Source organism: Emydura macquarii, unplaced genomic scaffold (genome assembly GCF_026122565.2).
Source record: "Emydura macquarii macquarii isolate MOO-44397 ecotype Brisbane River unplaced genomic scaffold, CSIRO-AGI_Emac_v2 contig_1230, whole genome shotgun sequence".
Classification (NCBI taxonomy): domain Eukaryota; kingdom Metazoa; phylum Chordata; order Testudines; family Chelidae; genus Emydura; species Emydura macquarii.
In genome coordinates, this window is record NW_027131367.1 from 14,730,388 (window position 1) to 14,748,502 (window position 18,115).

At 51.9% G+C, this 18,115-nt stretch overlaps 1 protein-coding gene across 2 annotated transcripts in view; it reads right to left on the reverse strand.

Moving 5' to 3' along the window:
* Positions 1-461: 461 nt before the first annotated feature.
* The window catches only part of ST6GALNAC2 (ST6 N-acetylgalactosaminide alpha-2,6-sialyltransferase 2), a 29,931-nt gene continuing 12,277 nt past the window's right edge, over positions 462-18,115 (reverse strand). The window contains exons 2-11 of one of the 2 annotated variants that reach the window (XR_010919582.1): positions 13,558-13,650; positions 11,864-11,918; positions 9,983-10,157; positions 7,988-8,153; positions 5,821-5,959; positions 4,993-5,096; positions 4,040-4,123; positions 3,592-3,691; positions 2,077-3,152; positions 462-800 (exon numbers count right to left, since the gene is read on the reverse strand). Coding sequence is in view for 1 of the 2 variants with exons in the window: in XM_067547611.1 (XP_067403712.1) it covers positions 2,985-3,152; positions 3,592-3,691; positions 4,040-4,123; positions 4,993-5,096; positions 5,821-5,959; positions 7,988-8,153; positions 9,983-10,157; positions 11,864-11,918; positions 13,558-13,650 (1,084 nt within the window). In the remaining variant the exon portion in view is untranslated. Of the gene's footprint in view, positions 801-1,664; positions 3,153-3,591; positions 3,692-4,039; positions 4,124-4,992; positions 5,097-5,820; positions 5,960-7,987; positions 8,154-9,982; positions 10,158-11,863; positions 11,919-13,557; positions 13,651-18,115 lie in introns of those variants that run through there. The other variant, XM_067547611.1, reaches the window with a different exon arrangement.

An 18,115-nucleotide genomic window follows, 5' to 3' on the forward strand; every position in this document is an offset into this window, starting at 1 on the left:
CATGCTACTAGTTTTATTTGAAATTGTACATTTCTTTGGTGAGGATGTTCAATTTCTTTTCTGCCAACCCCATATAGTAGCCTCAGGGACCACCAGGGGGCTGCAGACCACAGGTTGGGAATTGCTGACTTATAGCCCTCTCTGGAAGGAAAAGCTGGTATACTGCCAAAAGCACTCTTGGGGCCTGTATAACTACATGTGTCTTCCACTAGAATAGAAATGGCACACACAAATCTCATTCCTAACTGATGACCCATAATCCTGGCCAATGTTTCTAATGTAGACCAGGCCTAGGACATGTAATTGCCTATGGCTCTTCTAAAAAACCCAATCTAGGAGAACAGTGAGTGGAATGGGAAAAGGTTAAATCATCAGTGTCACACACCTGAAAAACTAGCAGAGCAATGGAGGATTTACTGTATGTGAAGAAAATGAATACCAGGGCTTAGCCCCTTCATACGCACTTCCCCCAGAACCGCTGTCAGCACTCTGGTCCAGGTTTCAACAAAATCTGCCACGGAAACATTCCCATTTTTGACCAGTTCTGCTTCCATCCTCTGCATAACTGCTTTCTCAATTGTGCATTCCTACCATATTGCCCTCAAGCAGGGGAGGCAATCACCCCTCTCACCTGTGATGCTTCGGGATGTACAGGACAGTAGGCTAGAGGCTACTTCACTAGGCTATAGAAAAAGCTACTAACGCAGCCCTTATGTGAGCTACAGCGTTGTGTCTTAAGAATGTAAGACCGTCTGCACTAGGGCGTATGTCTAAAACAGCCTCCCATGACTCACCTACACCTACACAAGACAAGAAACACGGTGACAACAGTAGAAAGTAAAGTAGAACTGTTCCTAACAGCTGAAGTTCTAGATAGATCTGTCTCCATTCCTCCATCAGTTAAATGGGGATAACGTGCTTTACATCATATGTCCCTTCGTCCTCTTTTAAGCTCTAGGCCAGGCATCCTGATTTTTGGCAAAATTGGTCATCAGCTGGTCAAGGTAAATGGGACAAATGCCCAGTTTTGCCAAAAACAAAAAACAAACACATGGAAGAATGCCAGCCTCCCCCAGGACTCGGGTTACAGCAAGTGGCTCTGGCCAGCCCTGTGCACGGGACAACACTGTGTTTTCCCGTTGGGAAATAGAGCCTCCTTAGCGTCACAGGTAGGTAAGGAAAGTTAAATTAGTGTCTGAATACTGCTCTTATGTGTATTTTACAATACAGATAATCAAACCTGAGAGCCCAGCCTGAGTCAGCAAGGGTGAGGTGCTGGGTATCCTGACATCTAGTCCTGTGCACCCTACCTCTTCCCCTCTACACTCCACAGAGCTGAGTGCTGTTCTACAAGAAGGACAAGGATAAACTGAAAAAAATGTTAATTCTTGGCCGCAGAGCAAAGCAAGTGGGCGCTGAGCCCCTGGCTGTATGTCTTAGGATCACTTCATCAGCCTTTGCTAGCACATGTCAGTCATGGAGTTCAAAACTCTTCACCCTCCCCTCCAGTGTGGAAATTCACTGCAACAGCACTTCTGTGTCAGACCCCCTGACATCCTCTGCTGTCCAGTCGCATATTGCTCTGCTTTCTGTGCCAGCCTCTGCCAGGCATATTCTACCCGCTTCCCCCGGCCCAAGCTCCAACAACAAAAGAAAACATGAAAGATCATTCAACATTTATGCAATTATACGAAGTGGAAAAATGTTTCAAATTACACTCCTCCATTGTGCTTTAGTATCCATCCATCACTAGTCATTGCAACCTGCTGCTGATCGACTCTTCCTAGTCACATGTAATTAACTTACAGCCTGTGGCTTCAGGGTTAAAGAACTTTCCTCTCTTTCTGCTGCCTAATTGGGTTTTTTAATTAGCATGAGGGGGGTTAAGTAATTGAATGGGGGGGGCGGTTCGTGGTCCATTTGTACAAGGGCTGGGGCCTTCCTCTGAATATAGAGAGGCACCTGAGGTTTGCAATGCAAAATAATGCATGGGGTCCCATCCAGTTCCTTATCCCATTTGGTCAGGTCTGCCTACCCCACTGGTGCCTAATTAAGATGTGGCAACCCCACCCTCACCTGTATGAGCCTCTGTTGCCATCACAATGTGGAGTGGAAGCCCAGGAAGTGTGGCTGAAGCGCACGCTGGAGAGGGCAGTCAGCCTTGGCTGGTGATGGGAGCTCTGGAAAGTGGTGTCTGAGCATGTGGGGCTTCATAGAGCTAAGGTGGCCCAGCTACCATGCTCTTCACCTGCCCGCCCAGTCTGCAGAGGAGCAACGTTCACATGCTCCAATCAGGTCTTTTCAGCTGTAGGACTGGCTGTGATGCGTCTCCGCGCACAGTAGAAGGAAGTGTTCAAATGCAGGACAAATTAAGTTGGTGCTTTTCTGGGTCCTGGAGGCCCTTGCGAGCAATGGAGAGGAGGAAATGGCAGGCTGGGTATTTTCCACATCCAAGCTCTGTGCTCAGCATGTCACCCTTGAAGGAAGGCGAGGGGAAGCTGGAATGTGCTGGTGAGGAAGGATCCTCTCTCCCTTTGGGAGACAAGCATCTAATACTCCGGCTAAGACTTATTGCTTCTGAGATCCCCTTTTCATTTCACGGTGTCAGAAGTAGCTCCTTGCAGGCGCTATATTGGAGGGGATCAACTGGGGCATTTCTGTGACAAAGGCAGGGTCTGGGTTCTGTTGTCTCAAGCCAAACAGCAGGTTCCCCGGAGAGACCTTCCCATGCTTGCTTGGGCATCTGAGCAGAATCCTCTGGGCCGCACGTCGGGCTCGCAGAAAGCAGCCTGGGAATGGAGACAATCTCCATCTGCTCCAGCTTGTCGGGCTGGCTTTTGGTGAGTTCTCCACTTGCCCCCTTTGCCTGTGAATTCTGCAGGGCTCCTGGAAGGGAGAAGGGAGCCCTTGGGGAAGACGAGAAGGGCCGCTTTCGTTACAGCGAGAGTCTAAGGGAAATGCCCCCAATGGCTCCTCACTCAGCTTCACCGCTGATACAGCTTCATGATGCCCGCCCTGTGCAGGCTCTTCCACAGCTCGGCCTCCAACAGCATATCATGGTTGGCATAAAACACCAGAGGCTTCTTCTCCCGCTCGTAGTAATGGTCCGAAAACTCCCGGTAATTGTCCGTGATAAAGCCGTAGGCGCTGACCTGCACGCGCGGGAAAGGGTGACAGAACAGATGAGCGGTGGGAGGAGTGACCAGCCTGGCCTAGTCCAACCCCTGGCCTGGGATAAGGAGTGACCAGCTCAGTCAGCCATGGCAGGAGTCCCTAGGTGGGCACACTGAACCACTGGTGCCGCCCCATGTACCTGGCACAGCCTCAGTGTCATGTCTTCAAGGGTACAGCCTGGAGGCCACATGGCTCACGGGGACACTGATGCTGCAGCAGGCCCATCAGTGAAATGATTAGCACCAGGGCTGGGCCCACGTGAGGTCTACCCAAATTCTGGGTCCTACAACAGGAGGGTTAAGAACCAAGCCAGGAACGTGCTCTAACTCCTCCCCACTCCTCATTCCATCAGCCTTCATTCATGCTGACCCACAGGGTATTTGGGCACTGAAAAAAGGTAGCTCTGGAGTCTCTTACCTGGTCACAGGTATGTAGAGCTGTCAGGAGCATGAGGGCACCAGTACTGGGCATGTACAGATACCCGAATTCTGTATTTAGTATTTCGGATCGCAGAAACCTGACACCGAAGAGAGGGGTTACAACAGGTGAGCTCAGACGGGCTGCTCCGAATCCCCGTGAACAAGATGGGGTGAAGAGGAAAGAACGGGACTGAAGGGCACTGAATGGAAACACCCCGGCCTGCAAGGAACTGGATTGGATTGCAATGAATGGAAGCACACGGGGTAAATGCAGAATGGATCCCAGTGGGCTGGGCTCCAGTGACCGGGATGTAATGCTCTGAGTGGGACTGGACTGCATTTCAGTGACGGGAATGCTGCAGTGACCAGGACTGGGTCAGGTTCCAGAGCTATTTGCGGAATGAGCTGGAGTGTTTTGAGACCATGTGGCACCTTGTTTTCCTTACCTTGCTGTTAGATAATGTATGAAATCAGGATGCAGCAGCTTGAACTTTTTTGCTGATGCCTCTGGTCCGAAATACGTCCGTGGTCTGTGGCAGGGAGATCAAAAGGGATAGTTTCATTTCAAGCCAGTATTTAGACAGCTCAGTATTTCTATTATGACCTGAAAAGAAGCTGAGTATTTAGACTGAACAACGGTGCTGTTTGTCAGCAACAGAGGTATCAGACTGTGAGAAAATATTAAACAATGGAGAAAAAGCTACAACACCCTCGAGCACAGAGTTAACACTTTTCCTCCGAGGCAGAAACTGGATGAGACACTGAAGGGCTTTCATTTTTATTATGGAGTTAAGGTTGCAGCCAGATGTCCAGTGTAAGCCTTATTTTGATCCTGCTCCCCTCTAACTTTGCCTATCAGTGAAGGATGCTTGTGAAAATGATTGTCATTAACAGAAGGGAGGAGAATAATTTCTGTGAGCAGAGATTTTCGGGATTCAACTGCTTCTGGGTAGGTCATTGTGGAGATCTGGGCGATGCTTTCAGAGCTACTCCAATTTGGGATTGGGAGCACTGTGAAAATGGGGTGCTGCTGAGGCCCAAAGACAGGGCAGAGAGAGGAAAGCTGGGCCAGGGTTTAGGGCACTAGCCTGGGATGTGGAAGACCTATGTCTCTTCTCCGCCACAGCATTCCTGTGGGACCTTAGTCAAGTCACTTAATCTATGTATCCCACGCTGTATAATGGCCCTTTTCTCAAAGGGGTGTTGTGAGGATAAATACATACAGACTGTGAGGCACTTGGATACTATGGGGTTGTGGGCCATAGAGAGGGCTGAGACACTTTTGCAGAAAGCAATATGCACTGGCACCACCTATGCTGAAGCCACCCTGTATTTGGAGGACATGGGTTACCTGAGACGGCTCAGGGTGGGCCGAGAGCAGGCTGGAAGCATTACTTACTCATCGCCCTTGTCATAACCATCTTGCACAGGGCTGCCCAGGATGGCTGACTTCAGCATGACATAATCGCGCATGTCTGAGGGGATCAAAATGTACCGCAAGTCCTGCAGCCGGGTGGGGGACACACAAAATACACACAATGCTTTGGTGTAGCAGGCAGTACGGCGTGACGTCCTCATCCCCACTTAAGCTATGCCTACACTACTGATCTCACAACGGCACAGCTGTACCGCTGAAGCTGCACCTCGGTAAGGTCTCCTGGGTAGCTAGCTGCTCTGTGCTGACAGGAGAGAGCTCTCCCGTCGGCATCGTTAAACCACCCCCGCTGAGCGGCAGTGGCTGTGTCAGGCGGGAGAGTGTCTCCCGCCGACAGCATCGTCCACACTGGTCGGTGAAACTGATGTTGGTCGAGGGGGGGAAGGGGGGGGTGTCTTTTTTCCCCACACTCCTGACTGATAAAAATGCTTGTGTAGATGTAATCTTAGATGCCCGAGTATCATTCACCAATCCAGGGTGACTAAACATACACACGTCCTTTGGCGGTAAGACTGAGCGTGGGCAGCCATGGACACTGAGCAACAGCCAGCTCCTCTCAGACATGGGGAAGGTTTCTGGTGGTGCTAAAAGGACCCAGGGCGACCGCCCAGGAAGAGCCACGGATTGATGTTCCAAGGGCCTCCTGCAGTTCACGCTGCTTCCCAGGTGGTGTGTGTCAATTGCCACCATGGCCAAGATGGTCGGTAAAGTTCCATCCCTCAGCGGGTGGTGCCACGGCCTGGATGACTCTCCAGCTCCAACCAAATATTTGCAGAATACCTCCCAGCTTACCTTCGACTGGGGTATCTGGGTGAAGCCGTACTGTCTGTAGGCGATCAGGGAATTCTTCATTGTGTTCACTGTGAAACCATAAAAGGACGTCTTGGTCCCGACATCATCTTCAAAGCCTTTGATCACAGCTCCATTTAGCCTGTGGATAGAGAAGGGAGAAGATGAGGGCTCTGATTAAGGACCGATCTTTCATCACAGGGTGCTAAGCATGATTCTACCCCTAACAGTGCTGCTGCTAATTGGAGTGTGTGTCAGTTTATGCCTGTAGAGTCTTCACCTGTTGACTTCCCACTCCCCCAAAATTCCTCACACTTCATTACAATGGCCTAGTACAGAGGGCTGAGCGTGCAGTTTGACAGTCCTGGTTCAGTTCCCAGCAGGGCTGACTCAACCTTCTGTGATGCTGTCTGGCATATGAGTGACCATTGATAATATTATTGAACTCAATATTGCACAATTACAACCAAACTTGCAAAATATGCCATGAAAGGTATCATTGGAAAAGCTATGATTTACTGCAGGTGATAAGTTCATCTGTGTGTGTGTATCATCTTTGTACTGTAAGTGATGATATGTGTGATATTTCTGTATCTAAAACTTGTGTTGTGCTACTGGGTGACACCCTCAACAGATTAGCCTTCGCACTCCAGCCGGACTGGGCCAGTCAAAGCCCATCAGCTATACAATGAGCCCAGGGAAGATACACCTATGAATCAGTCGTCAGGCTGTGTAGAGACATGCCTGTGAACAGGGAACTCCAAGTGCTTTTCCATGCACATCTGCTGCGGGCTTGTGTTTCAAACAGGCCACATGGCAAAAGGACATAAAAGGCAGCTGCACCATTTCCATCTTGTCTTCATTCCTGCTTCCCTACCTCTGGATCAACTATTCTACATCTGAAGCTGTGACACCAAAGACTGAGACCCATCCAGGTACTGGATGTACTCCAGAGCATAGTTTCTCAACCTGGGGGCATAGTACCCCTGGGGGCATGCGAGACATAGGCAGGGGGTACTCAGCAAAAAACCCAGTGAAGGGAGGCAGGTGGCATCTCTCATCTTGTTTCTTTCTTTCCTTTTATAATAAATCTTTAGTTTTAGATACTAAAGGATTGGCTGGCCGCGTGGTATTTTGGGGAAGTTCCAAACTAATATTGATTTGGTAATGTGGCTGATCCTTTGGGAATCCAGAGAACATGTTATACAGTGAGCAAAGTTTTAAATGTCTCGCTTTACTGGACCTAGTTGCTGACTGGGAGCCAGAGACCGAAATGCAATAAAGGGGGCTGTCTTGAGGCTTCTTGACAACCAGTGTGGGGAATCAGGAGCACTGTTTGTGACTGTTTGTGGGGAATCTAACTTCAGTGTTAGCCAACAGTTTTGGGAGAATCTGCTCTCCTTTTTACAGCCTGCCCTGCCTTTGGCCTTTTCAGGAGGGCTACCCTAGGCATGTACAGATCACACCCTCATCCTTCTGAGGCAGCCATGCTGGGTACCACACAGTTATTGCTAGGGAGAGAAAGGGGGTCAATCAAATGGAATGCTACAAACTGAGATCTCTCTGGCTTGGGCAATACATCTCTCCCAGCCCCTCTGCAGCACCAGGGATTTGCTCTGGTGTCCTTGGCCTACATTTCCTCTCCCCTCCCTGGTGTATAGAGTACTATACTGATGCCTTCCCTTTGGCCAAAGTGCAGGAGTAATCTTGGAAGCACTGATAACAGTTACACCTTCTTCCATACTGGACCTAATTGCAAAGATCCCTGAGGGCAGATAATCCCCATAGGATGAAGCTGTGCTGATGCAAAGTAACCAGAACATGCCGTACACTGGGGCATCCACGAAAGACCAAAGCAACCCGAAAAGGGGATGTTGGGATAGGCATTTGCAATACGGTCTCTGACCTGCGTTATCACTGTTAACTGCTGGAGCATCTGGGCACATGACAAGCATTCAAGTGAAATATCGAGCAGTATTGCCCAAAAGAGGCAGCAATAATAGCCGTGCCTGCAAGAAGGTATGAAATGTACAGCTGGAGATGCCCTAGTAAGAATGCCCTGGGACCATATTAGACCTGGCTGCTATTAATACACAAAATCTTTAAGCAGGATCCTCTGCTAGTTAAGGAGCACAACAGCCCCTCTGATCTGTTCCGTCAGCTCCCATACCTGAAAACAAAGTCATGGGCATCTATCGCCTTGCCTTGCCGAGATCCATTGAGAATCCCTCCGTTCCCGACCACGGCGCAGCGGACGCAGCCGTCAGGGAACCAGGCTTTGTTGAACAGCCAGCTGTTGGAAGAGTCGTTGAGCAGATGCAAGGTGGAGGCAATGGCTGCAGATCAAGGCAAGAAGAGGTTAATCAGCACCAGCCAGGTATTAAGTGAGCAGAGGTGCAGATGTCTACAACAACCTATGAAACGGGCCCAGCTCGGAAGCCCCAGCTTCTGCCGGCTGCCTGGCCCTCCCTGCATCTGGCTGGCTGGCTCGGGAGAGATGCAAGGGCTACAGTGCGGGTCAGAAGGGAAGGGTTGTGAATGGCTTTGAGGTAGCTGCCTTTGGAGCTCTCTGCTCTCACGGCCCTTGGGGTGCTGAGACAAAAGCAACCTTGCCCTATCAGCCACGGCTCTTTGCAGCTGGTGCTGCCCACACTCTTTCGTTTCTTCCTAGGACCCCAAATGCTTCCATCATCACGTCACAACTGGGAGTCATGCTGCTGGTGGTCGGAGAGGTGCAGAGGGAGGGTGTGGAGTAAGGAAGGGAAACAGCCAGTCACCAGCAACAATGGAGGGGGTTGTTCGAGAGCCTTGCGGTTCGAGTTATAATTACGCAGACACTGGAACCTTTTATTCCGGAAAATGTCACAAGATGTTGACTGCAGCATTTCCAAACCCGTCCCCTCCCGCTCCGGGTGCGCGCCGACTCCTGGGGGAGGAGGGGCATTAGCCGAAAGGTACTGGGTGCTCTGATTACACAGCAGGCGTTCTAATGCCAGCCGGGGCTGCAGGATGATCTCCACCAGCCACGCCCATACATGCCCATCTAATCTCTCTGTCTACATCAAGGATGTTTGTAGAGCAACCAGCCCACAAGTATGTCCAGTTGGAAGTGAGCCTCTTAGTACTAGAGATCACCCTTTATCCCCAGAGACAGTTTGCCCCACCCTCCCGGGCATGGGCTGCGACGGCTGCTCTACAGAGGAACTGGGAGCATGGGAAATAGTCATGTAACCACTTTATAAATCAGCTGCCCCGCCCTCTCCTCCCAACCCACCCACCCCAGCTGCCCCGCCCCCTCCCATCCCATCCCTCCTAGCCACCCAGCTCAAAACAGGAAGCAAGCACTGGTGGAAGCTGCTGTCCCAGCACTGGAGGACCACCTCTCCCAACAGCTGCAGCAGCAGCGGTGTTAAAAGGCTTCCCTCCCGCTGTCCTGCCCATGCGTCTCCACAGCCGGGGCCTGCTCCGCGAGGTGAGCAGGGAACTCGTGCTCCACGGTTCGTTCACGCCTTGCCCTCTTGGACAGTCAGTGCCCATTATTTCGGAGGCTTCTGTGAGATGGGCGTCTGCCTGCCAGGAAGCTTGCAGGGATTAGTGCTGGGACATAGGGTTAGGTTGACCCAGCTACAGCTGAACCCTTGAAGCCTTTTCCTCTTACAGTTCAAACCCCTGTGTCAGACAGGCAGTGTGGCCTAGTGGATCAAGCCCTAGACTGAGACGGAGGTCTTAGTTCTATTCCCAGCTCTGCCACTGACCTGCTGGATCACCTAAGGTATGTCACTTTACCGTTCTGTGCCTCAGTTTCCCTACCTGTAAATGGGGATAAAGATACAGACCTCTGATGTGAAGGGATTTGAGATCTACTGGAGAAAAGTGCTATATGAGAGCTAGGAATTACACATTGAAAGCAGGGGCCTGACGGCTCAGAGAATTGCTGATGGGATCCAAAATCTTCCATCTCTAGGTCACTTTCCTTTAGTTCCTTCATCCAATCTATTGCATTTATAATGCACCCAACACAATGACATCTAGGTACCAGTACCAGTCTCAGTGGGTAGCAAGGCAATGCTGTCCCCATCTGATGGCTATTCGATAGGCTATTCCTGGGACCAGGAATGGGGTATCCGGCATGTCCCAAAGGTGTTTGCACCATCACTCTCATTACCTGTGTAGGACAAGCCTTGCCAGCCATAAGGGACGCTCCGCTCCTTCAGTCTGTCCCAGGTCTCCGGCGTGAAGTGCCACCCCCACATCAGCACTGGGATATGGAACCTAAAGAGCTTCCCGAACCTGGGATCTGCCTTCACTTTCAATGTCAGTGAGTGCGGGCACGAGCTGGGCTGAAAGAAGAAGGAACCATGCTTCGGTCTTGAAATCATTCCACCTCTCTCCTTAAGGCCTCCTTGGATGCACCTATCTATAGACATATGCTAACCCCACAGGGTAGTCTTCATGCTTCTCTTCAGCAACTGCAGCTGTTTGAACGATTAATTATTATTCCTATTTTTTGGATGGCGGTGGTGCGTATCAGCCCTAATCATGGACCAGGACCCCTAAGGGCCAAGATACCTGCACTAGATGGAAATACAGAACAAAAAGATGGTCCCTGCGGAGCTTACATACATATTGGTCTGAGCATAGGACTGTGAGCTGGGAACTCCTGGATCCTGTCCATGGCTCTGCCCCTGGCCTTTTGTGTGATCACTTCCCCGCTCTGTGCCTCAGTTTCCTCATCTGTAAAAGGAGTGGGTGGTCCCCAGCTCGCAAGGGGTGTTGGCAGAATGCTCACAAATCACTTAGAGATGAAGGGTGCCCTATAAACAGTAGCAGTACTGTCTCCTCCAAAGATTTATTCTGTGTTAAGGAGCTTCCCATACCTTGATAACTCAGGAATTTCCTCATCAGCCTGTAGGTTTTTCACAGGCTCAAATGTACTTTGCTTGGCTGGTTTTAAAGCTTAAAGTCACAGCCAGAGTTATTAATGTATCACCAATGTCCATGGAAAGCATGAGTAAAGAGTTGGGGAGCTGAGCACTAGACAGATCCTGCCTACATCGGCCTGGCAAACCAGTGTGAAAGCTGAGTTCTAAACCGGGCTCTGCAAGCCAGTAGGGATGGGTACAAACAGTGGCTCGATGATGGGTAAGAGCTGCAGGACTAGGCACTCCGGACCGGATCCAAATTCCCCTGCAGTCAGTGGCTTCAAATGGCACCGGAGCAAACTCCTGCCTTGGTAGAACATTGATGCTCCACCACTGTTCTACCATAGTTCGGCTGGTGTGGATGGAGGCTAAACTACGGTACACAGTACAGACCCGAGCTTAGCACACCCGCACCTGCTGCTCAACGCCCCTCCTCTGCCACCCACCAGCGATGACTTCTTGCTTATTTATTTTCACTGGGTAGGTTAAACAGAGAGGGCCAGCCCCTTGCCAGCCACATCCTAGGAAAAACATAATACAGTTCACATTCAATTCCTGTATCCGCACAGTGCCACCACACAGGCGGTCATTGCTATAGCTGGTTTGGATTAAATAAGAGGTTCCCCCACCTTCACCCCATGCTGCAGTTCTTCTGAGTTTTGGAAGAGTTTGGCTTGCTTTTTCCTTGAGTATCTTTCATGTTCTCACTTTCTTGGGTTCCACCCAGAGCTGGGCACTCAGGTACCAACATGCCGTGAGAAAGGCCAACGGCATCCAGAAACAAATGCCTCTCCCCATGACAGTCCCAGTCCGGTTTGGCAGGCCCAGGGTTTCCGGGGAGAGTTAATCAGTGGCTGACACTCTGTCTGCTTCTCTGAAACAAACCTCCAACCTTTCAGAATTGCCTATCTTTCCTGCAAATCTAGAATCACTTAGTCTCTTAGGAGAATTGCCTGGGGAAGATGTGTATGTGAAACACCTTTCAAACAAACAGGAGACCTTATTTTCAGAAAAAATTTCCCCCTCCTCACTGGGTTCTTTTCACAGACCCTGAACAGACTAAAAACTTTGGAAAGACAAGGACAAAGCGATGCGAATGACAGCAGTAAGAATATACTTATTACCTGATCCTTGGTGGGTTTCGCTTTTCCGGGCCCAGAATATTTAGATAGCTTCCCTCTGGTGAAAATAAAAGAGAAGGGATAAATTATTCCTTTTGAACTGAATTTCGCCTGTGTGTATTTCTCTTTCGTGTGCTGGGGACAGGGCCCCCGGGGGGGGTGGGGTACACTCTACCAGGGCCCTAGGGGGCCCAGAAGCCCTGGCTGCAACCACCATTACCATGAGGAAAAAAATAAGGCTAATTTGTAGATCATGCCTGAGGATATTTATAGAAACTTATTTCCCTGTATCTATGTATCTATTGTCTAGATGGGGCAAGAACTGTTAAGCTACCTAGCTATCTTGTCTATTGAGTGTGAACTTACAAGAGAAATTGACTGTGGGGGGCTAATTCATGATTTTGCAATGAAAAAGGCCAGAAAAATAAAGCTTTAAAGTTAATTGGCCTAATTATAAAATGTTTGCAGTCACATTGGTCCCTTAGAATAAAAAAATTGAGACATTAACAGGATATAATCCCTTTATAATGACCAACATGTTGCAAAATAGTCAGCAAACTTGTAGGACTCCCAGGCTGGGTGTTATGTTAAACAAAAATAGCAAGGGGGGGGGGGGTATTTTTCAGAAATGTAGAATATGTAACAGTAATTTCAGAATTCAAACTTTTTTTATGGCTCATGAGATTGTATGTGTGGGATGAGGGATTGTGGTATGTGTGTGGGAAGTACACGGCTCAGCACTAGAAGAGAACAAGACTGGGGAGTGGCCAGGAGACTCAGGCTTTGTTCTGTTTGGCCTTTTCCTGTCACCACCAGAAGGGGCCAGCAATGGAAAGGTGGCCTGGCTGGAGGGCTGGGCTGTGGAAGCAGCAGAAGGCCCAGCAACAAGGAACACAACAGTCCGGGCACAAGGGGGGATAGTGAGCGCCCCGATGCAGGCACTCGGGAGTCGGGGATTTTGCTCCTGGCTCTGCCGACTGATGAGCACATCCCTCAATTCCTCTCCGCCCCAGCTCCCGCTGTGAAAGGGGGATGACAATCCCTCTCCATGTAGACTGTAAACTCTGTGGGGCGTCAGTGACACACAGGTCTGGTGTGGGCTGTCTCCCGGGGGGTGTAATATGGGCAGTAGGGCCATGGAGAAGAGGGGTCCTTCCCCTGTAATGCAGGAGTGAGATTAATGGACATAAATAAACCACGCAGGTGGCCAGTTCCAATCCAGACCCAGAGGGCAGTGACTGAAGGCTGTCGCCATCTGGCAGGTGACTGGGGATCCCTTGTGAATTGAGATGCTGGCCTCCTTCCAGGCCGGTCATGAGGAAGCAGCTGGGAGTAAGCAAGCCCCTGGCTGGCAGTCTCAGCGCAGAGGCAGGGAACTGAACTTCGACACCGTCCTGCAGACGGGCTTTCCAGGACTGCACTGGCCCTGGCAAGGCAAGGCACAAGCTTGTTCCGTTGCTGCCTGGTCTGCATCTGCTCTGGGGATCCCTAGAGGGCTTTGCTATGCAGGGTTGTCAGCCCAGTGCCTTCCACTCGCATGAAGGAAATAACAAAAACCCACCAGTGTGATGCTGCTGGAACCATCCCCTCTCTTGGAGGCCACAGTAACCCTCACACCCACCGCCACCAAGAACGATCAGCAGGGGGAAAACACGAGAGACGGCAACTAAACTCCTCCTTCCCCCTGCACCTCTCACCTGTTTATACTGCTCTCTCTGCTCAGGCCATGGCTCCCGGCAACTTGGGACATCCCTCCAGGCACCAGCCGCAGTGTCCTTTGCTGCAGGAGGCTAGAACAGAGACCACACAGCAAGAGCCTCAGGGGGGAAGGTGCAGCCAACCCATCCCCTCCCATGTCAATCAGGCCTCCCCGTCCACTTCAAGTGAGAACATGTGAGCACAGGAGAAGCAGCAGCAGCACAGACCCATCGTGTATCAACTGGATTCATCAGACCTGTAACAAATGTTAAGCTCCATCTGAGATACGTTACAGCTGAACATGGTCTGGACTGGCCAAAGGGTAAGGGCCTCGAACCCAGCCGTGTTTCCGGAAGAGGGGCAGTAGACTTGCAAAAGCTGGGGGCCCCTATGGAAAATTCAGAGGAGACTGGCTTGGATTGGCTCCCTGTGACTTTGGTGCTGTATCAGACCAAGGGTTTTCCCTCTTCAGTACTGTGGTGCTGGGCCCTCAACGGTTTTGCCCACTGTGACATGTACACCTTCTAACAACAGACATGCATGATCCAGTCTATCCTGTAGCACTGTGCAATACTCCAAGTGAAGAACTCCAGACACGCCAGAGGAGCATGAAAGGTATATCATATTTTACACCATGAACGGAGCACTTAACACCTTTCATGTCTACAGCACTTCACCAACATTAGCTAATACCAAGTTTATGAGACCAATGATGGAAGCTGAGGCAATCTGGGAAATTCGAGGGGTAAGATTTGGTGGTTTTATTGAAAAAATTGGGGAGACTGGGTCATTCCGCAGATTGCTAATGACCTAAGAAGCCATTCGCCTCTAGTTTTCTTGTCAAAATCTAGCCCAGATTGGTATAAGTCATTAGAAAAGCTGGTTAAAATTTGGAATATTCATTCTCGGGGAAACTCCAAGATTTAAAAACTTGGGACAAAATATCAATCTCAGAACGTTTTGCCAAAAACAAGGTTACTTACCAGTAACTGATGTTCTTCGAGATGTGTTGCTCATGTCCATTCCACTATAGGTGTGTGCACGCCTCTGTGGACGGTTACCCGGAACTTTTTTCCCCTTAGCAGATCCCGCAGGGCCAGCTCCAGCACCCCCTGGAGCCCCACGCACATGCCACGGTATATGAGATGCTGCCAGTCCTACGCCCCCTCAGTTCCTTCTTTCTGCCAACTCCGGCAGTGGGGACGGAGGGTGAGTTGTGGAACGGACATGAGCAACACATCTCAAAGAACATCAGTTACTGATAAGTAACCTTGTTTTCTTCTCCGAGTGATTGCTCACATCAATTCCACTATAGGTGACTAACAAGCAATACGTTGGAGGTGGGTCGGAGTTACCGGTGAGCTGCCCTCAGCACAGCTCTGTCGAATCCCGCGTCCTCTCTCGCCTGCTGGACGATGGCGTAGCGGGACGTGAAGGTGTGCACCGACAACCAGGTGGTGGCTTTGCAGATGTCCTGCAGGGGCACTCTCTCCAGGAAGGCTGTAGATGAGGGTTGAGCGCTGGTTGAGTGCACTGTGATGGTTCCCGGAAGTGGCACCTTCGCCTGCTTGTAGCAGAACTTGATGCACGATGTAATCCACGAGGAGATGCTCTGGGTGGAGACAGGTGAGCCTTTCATCCAGTCCACCACTGCGACGAAGAGCTGTGTCAATTTCTGGAACGGCTTTGTGCGCTTGATGTAGAAGGCCAGGGCTTGTCTCACGTCCAGCGAATGCCATCTCCTCTCCTCCTCCGAACCGTGGGGTTTGGGAAAAAACACGGGGAGAAAAATATCTTGGTTACAATGAAATTGGGAAACCACCTTGGGTAGGAAGGCCGGATGCGGCCTCAGCTGGACCTTGTCCTTATAGAATACTGTATAAGGAGGCTCCGAGGTCAAGGCCCTAATCTCGGAGACCCTCCTGGCTGAAGTAATGGCCACCAGGAAGGCTACCTTCCATGAAAGCAGGAGCAGAGGGCATGAAGCCATGGGTTCGAAGAGGGGCCCCATGAGTCTCGAGGACCAGGTTGAGATCCCAGGGAGGCACCGGGTCATGGACCTGCGGATACAGCCTCTCCACCCCCTTGAGGAATCTGACTGACATGGGATGGGAGAACAGGGATCTCCCCTCTAGCGGCTGATGGAAGGCTGAAATGGCCGCCAGGTGAACCTTCAATGAGGCCAGCACCAGACCCTGGAGCTTTAGCTGGAGCAGGTACTCCAGGATCGCCTGCAGAGGCGAGAGGCTGGGCGGAATGCCCCAGGACTCCGCCCAACAGGTAAACCGTCTCCACTTAGCCCAATACACGACCAGTGTTGGATGCCTGATGGTTGGCAATCCTGAACTGCAGGGCTGCCGTGGAATAAACCTTTCTCCCAAACTAGTCCAGCTTCTTATTGTCTTTGTTCTTGGGAGTGAACCCTGGCTGGCCTTGCCCGTCTCACTGGTTAGCTGCATCGACCACCAGAGTTCTCGGGGCGGGATGAGTGAACAAATACTCAAACCCTTTGGCCGAGACATAATATTTTTTCTCGGCCACCTTTGACATAGGGACAACCGAGGAAGAGGTTTGCCACAGGGCCTTTACAATCTTAAGGACCCTCTCGTGGACTAGGACGGCCACTCTTGTTGAGGCAGCTGCCACCATCACATAAAAGAGGCTATCTTCGGCCCCTTCTAACTCCTTCACCTCCAGCCCCAAGTTGGAGGCCACCCTCTTAAGCAGCTCCTGGTGCGCCCTGAAATCCTCCAGTGGCGCCAAGTGGTCCAGGGAGACTGCTTCATCCGGTGAGGAGAAAGAGGACTGCCGAGGCGTGTCCTGTGGGTGCACCCCCTCCTGACAAAGGGTTGTATCCATTGAGGGTTCCTCCATGGGGTCTGACTCCTCGTCCAAGGAGTGGTGTCTACAGGCTTTCTCCTGTGCCAGAGGCACGGACTGCACCCCCAATGACATAATGGATTGGGACCCCGGCTCCATCTGGATACCCCATGGGGCCCAATAAGGCCATTGTTGTGGCCATTGATCCTGGGGCCAACCCGGGGCTGACTGCGACACAGGCTGTGATGCCTTGTGGGGGCGTCGGCTCTCCCGACAACTGTCCTCTCCGGGAGACCCCGATTCACTGGACCGGCGGTGCCGTGTACGTCTCTCGGTTCCGGGCGCCCTTCCGACCTGGAGGACGAAGAGAACTGCCTCTGTCGCCGTGAGAGGTGCCAACAAACGGAGGTGCGCTCCAGAGAGCTAGAGGTACCGGAGCGTCGTCTTGGCACCGATGATTTCCGCTGCCGCTTGCCTTGTGGCCCTGCAGACACCTTCAGGGACCAAGGTCGGCACCACTCCATACTCCTCGGTGCCAAGCAGGACTCCGGCGACCGGGTTCCGTGTCGTGGACTGCATGGTGCCGGGTCCTCCGACGGTGACCAGGTTCTGCGCTGCCTCAGTGCGGGCGAACTCCTCAGTGCCGGGTCCTCCGACGGCAACAGGGTTCTGCACCGTCTAGGTACGGGCAAACTCCTTGGTGCCGGGGATCTGGAACGGGAGCTGTGCAAGTGCCACCTGGCAGATCTCGATCGGTGCTGCCTCCTGGCACGCGCTGCCTCCGTGCTGGGGATCAACGTCAGCACCAAGAGGGAGACTCCACATCCTGTGCCGGAGCAGGTCGGCTCGACGACACCGACCTGGAGCGACTGCTGGGGGAGTGGCTCTGCTCCACTCTTGGAGACCATCCGGCGGGAGATCTTCCTCCCCGTACCGAGAATCTCCACCGCCATTCAGGGGGACCCAACGCGGGTTTCCCCCGTGACACCGGCCCTTTCTCCCTCGGCGGAGGGGGGACGGAGGTGGTGTGGGCAAGGCCAGCAAGACTCTTGCTGCCTGAAAAGCCTCCGGTGTCGACGGCGTCAGCAGAGGCACTCTCCCACTCCCAGGAGTCCGGGGAGGCTCCCTTACCAGAGATGCAGGCACCGGAGAAGACTCGACGGACCGGGTCTGGTGCATCTCCGCACTCGACCCTGCCCATACCGACGGCGCTGGGGAGTGTCCGCGCGCTGCACGCTGCTTCTTCCTCTTCGGTGCCGGCGATGTTGCATGGTGCTGAGTCGAGGCCGGTGCCGGCAGTGCGCTCTGTACTGAGGTCACGCTCGGTGCCGAGGTGGAGTGGGCCAGCTCAGATGCCAGGCAGAGCGCTGCCTCCATCAGCAGGGCTTCCTGCAGGACGCACATGGCTTGAATCTTGGCAACCGGGACATAGCCGGGCCGCTCAAAGTCCCTGCAGGGACTTGTCTTAACTCTAACTACTTAACAACTATTTAGATAACTAAAACTAACTTAGAATAACAAACAAGTCCAAAGAAGGAGATAGTACTTGCTGAGAGCAAGGCTAGTTCCAGCAACCGTCACGGGCGGAAAGAAGGGGCTGAGGGGACGTAGGGCTGGCAGCGCCTCATATACCGTGGCATGTGCGTGGGGCTACAGGGGGCACCGGAGCCAGCCCTATGGGATCTGCTAAGGGGAAAAAGGTTCCGGGTAGCCATGCACGAAGGCGTGTACACACCT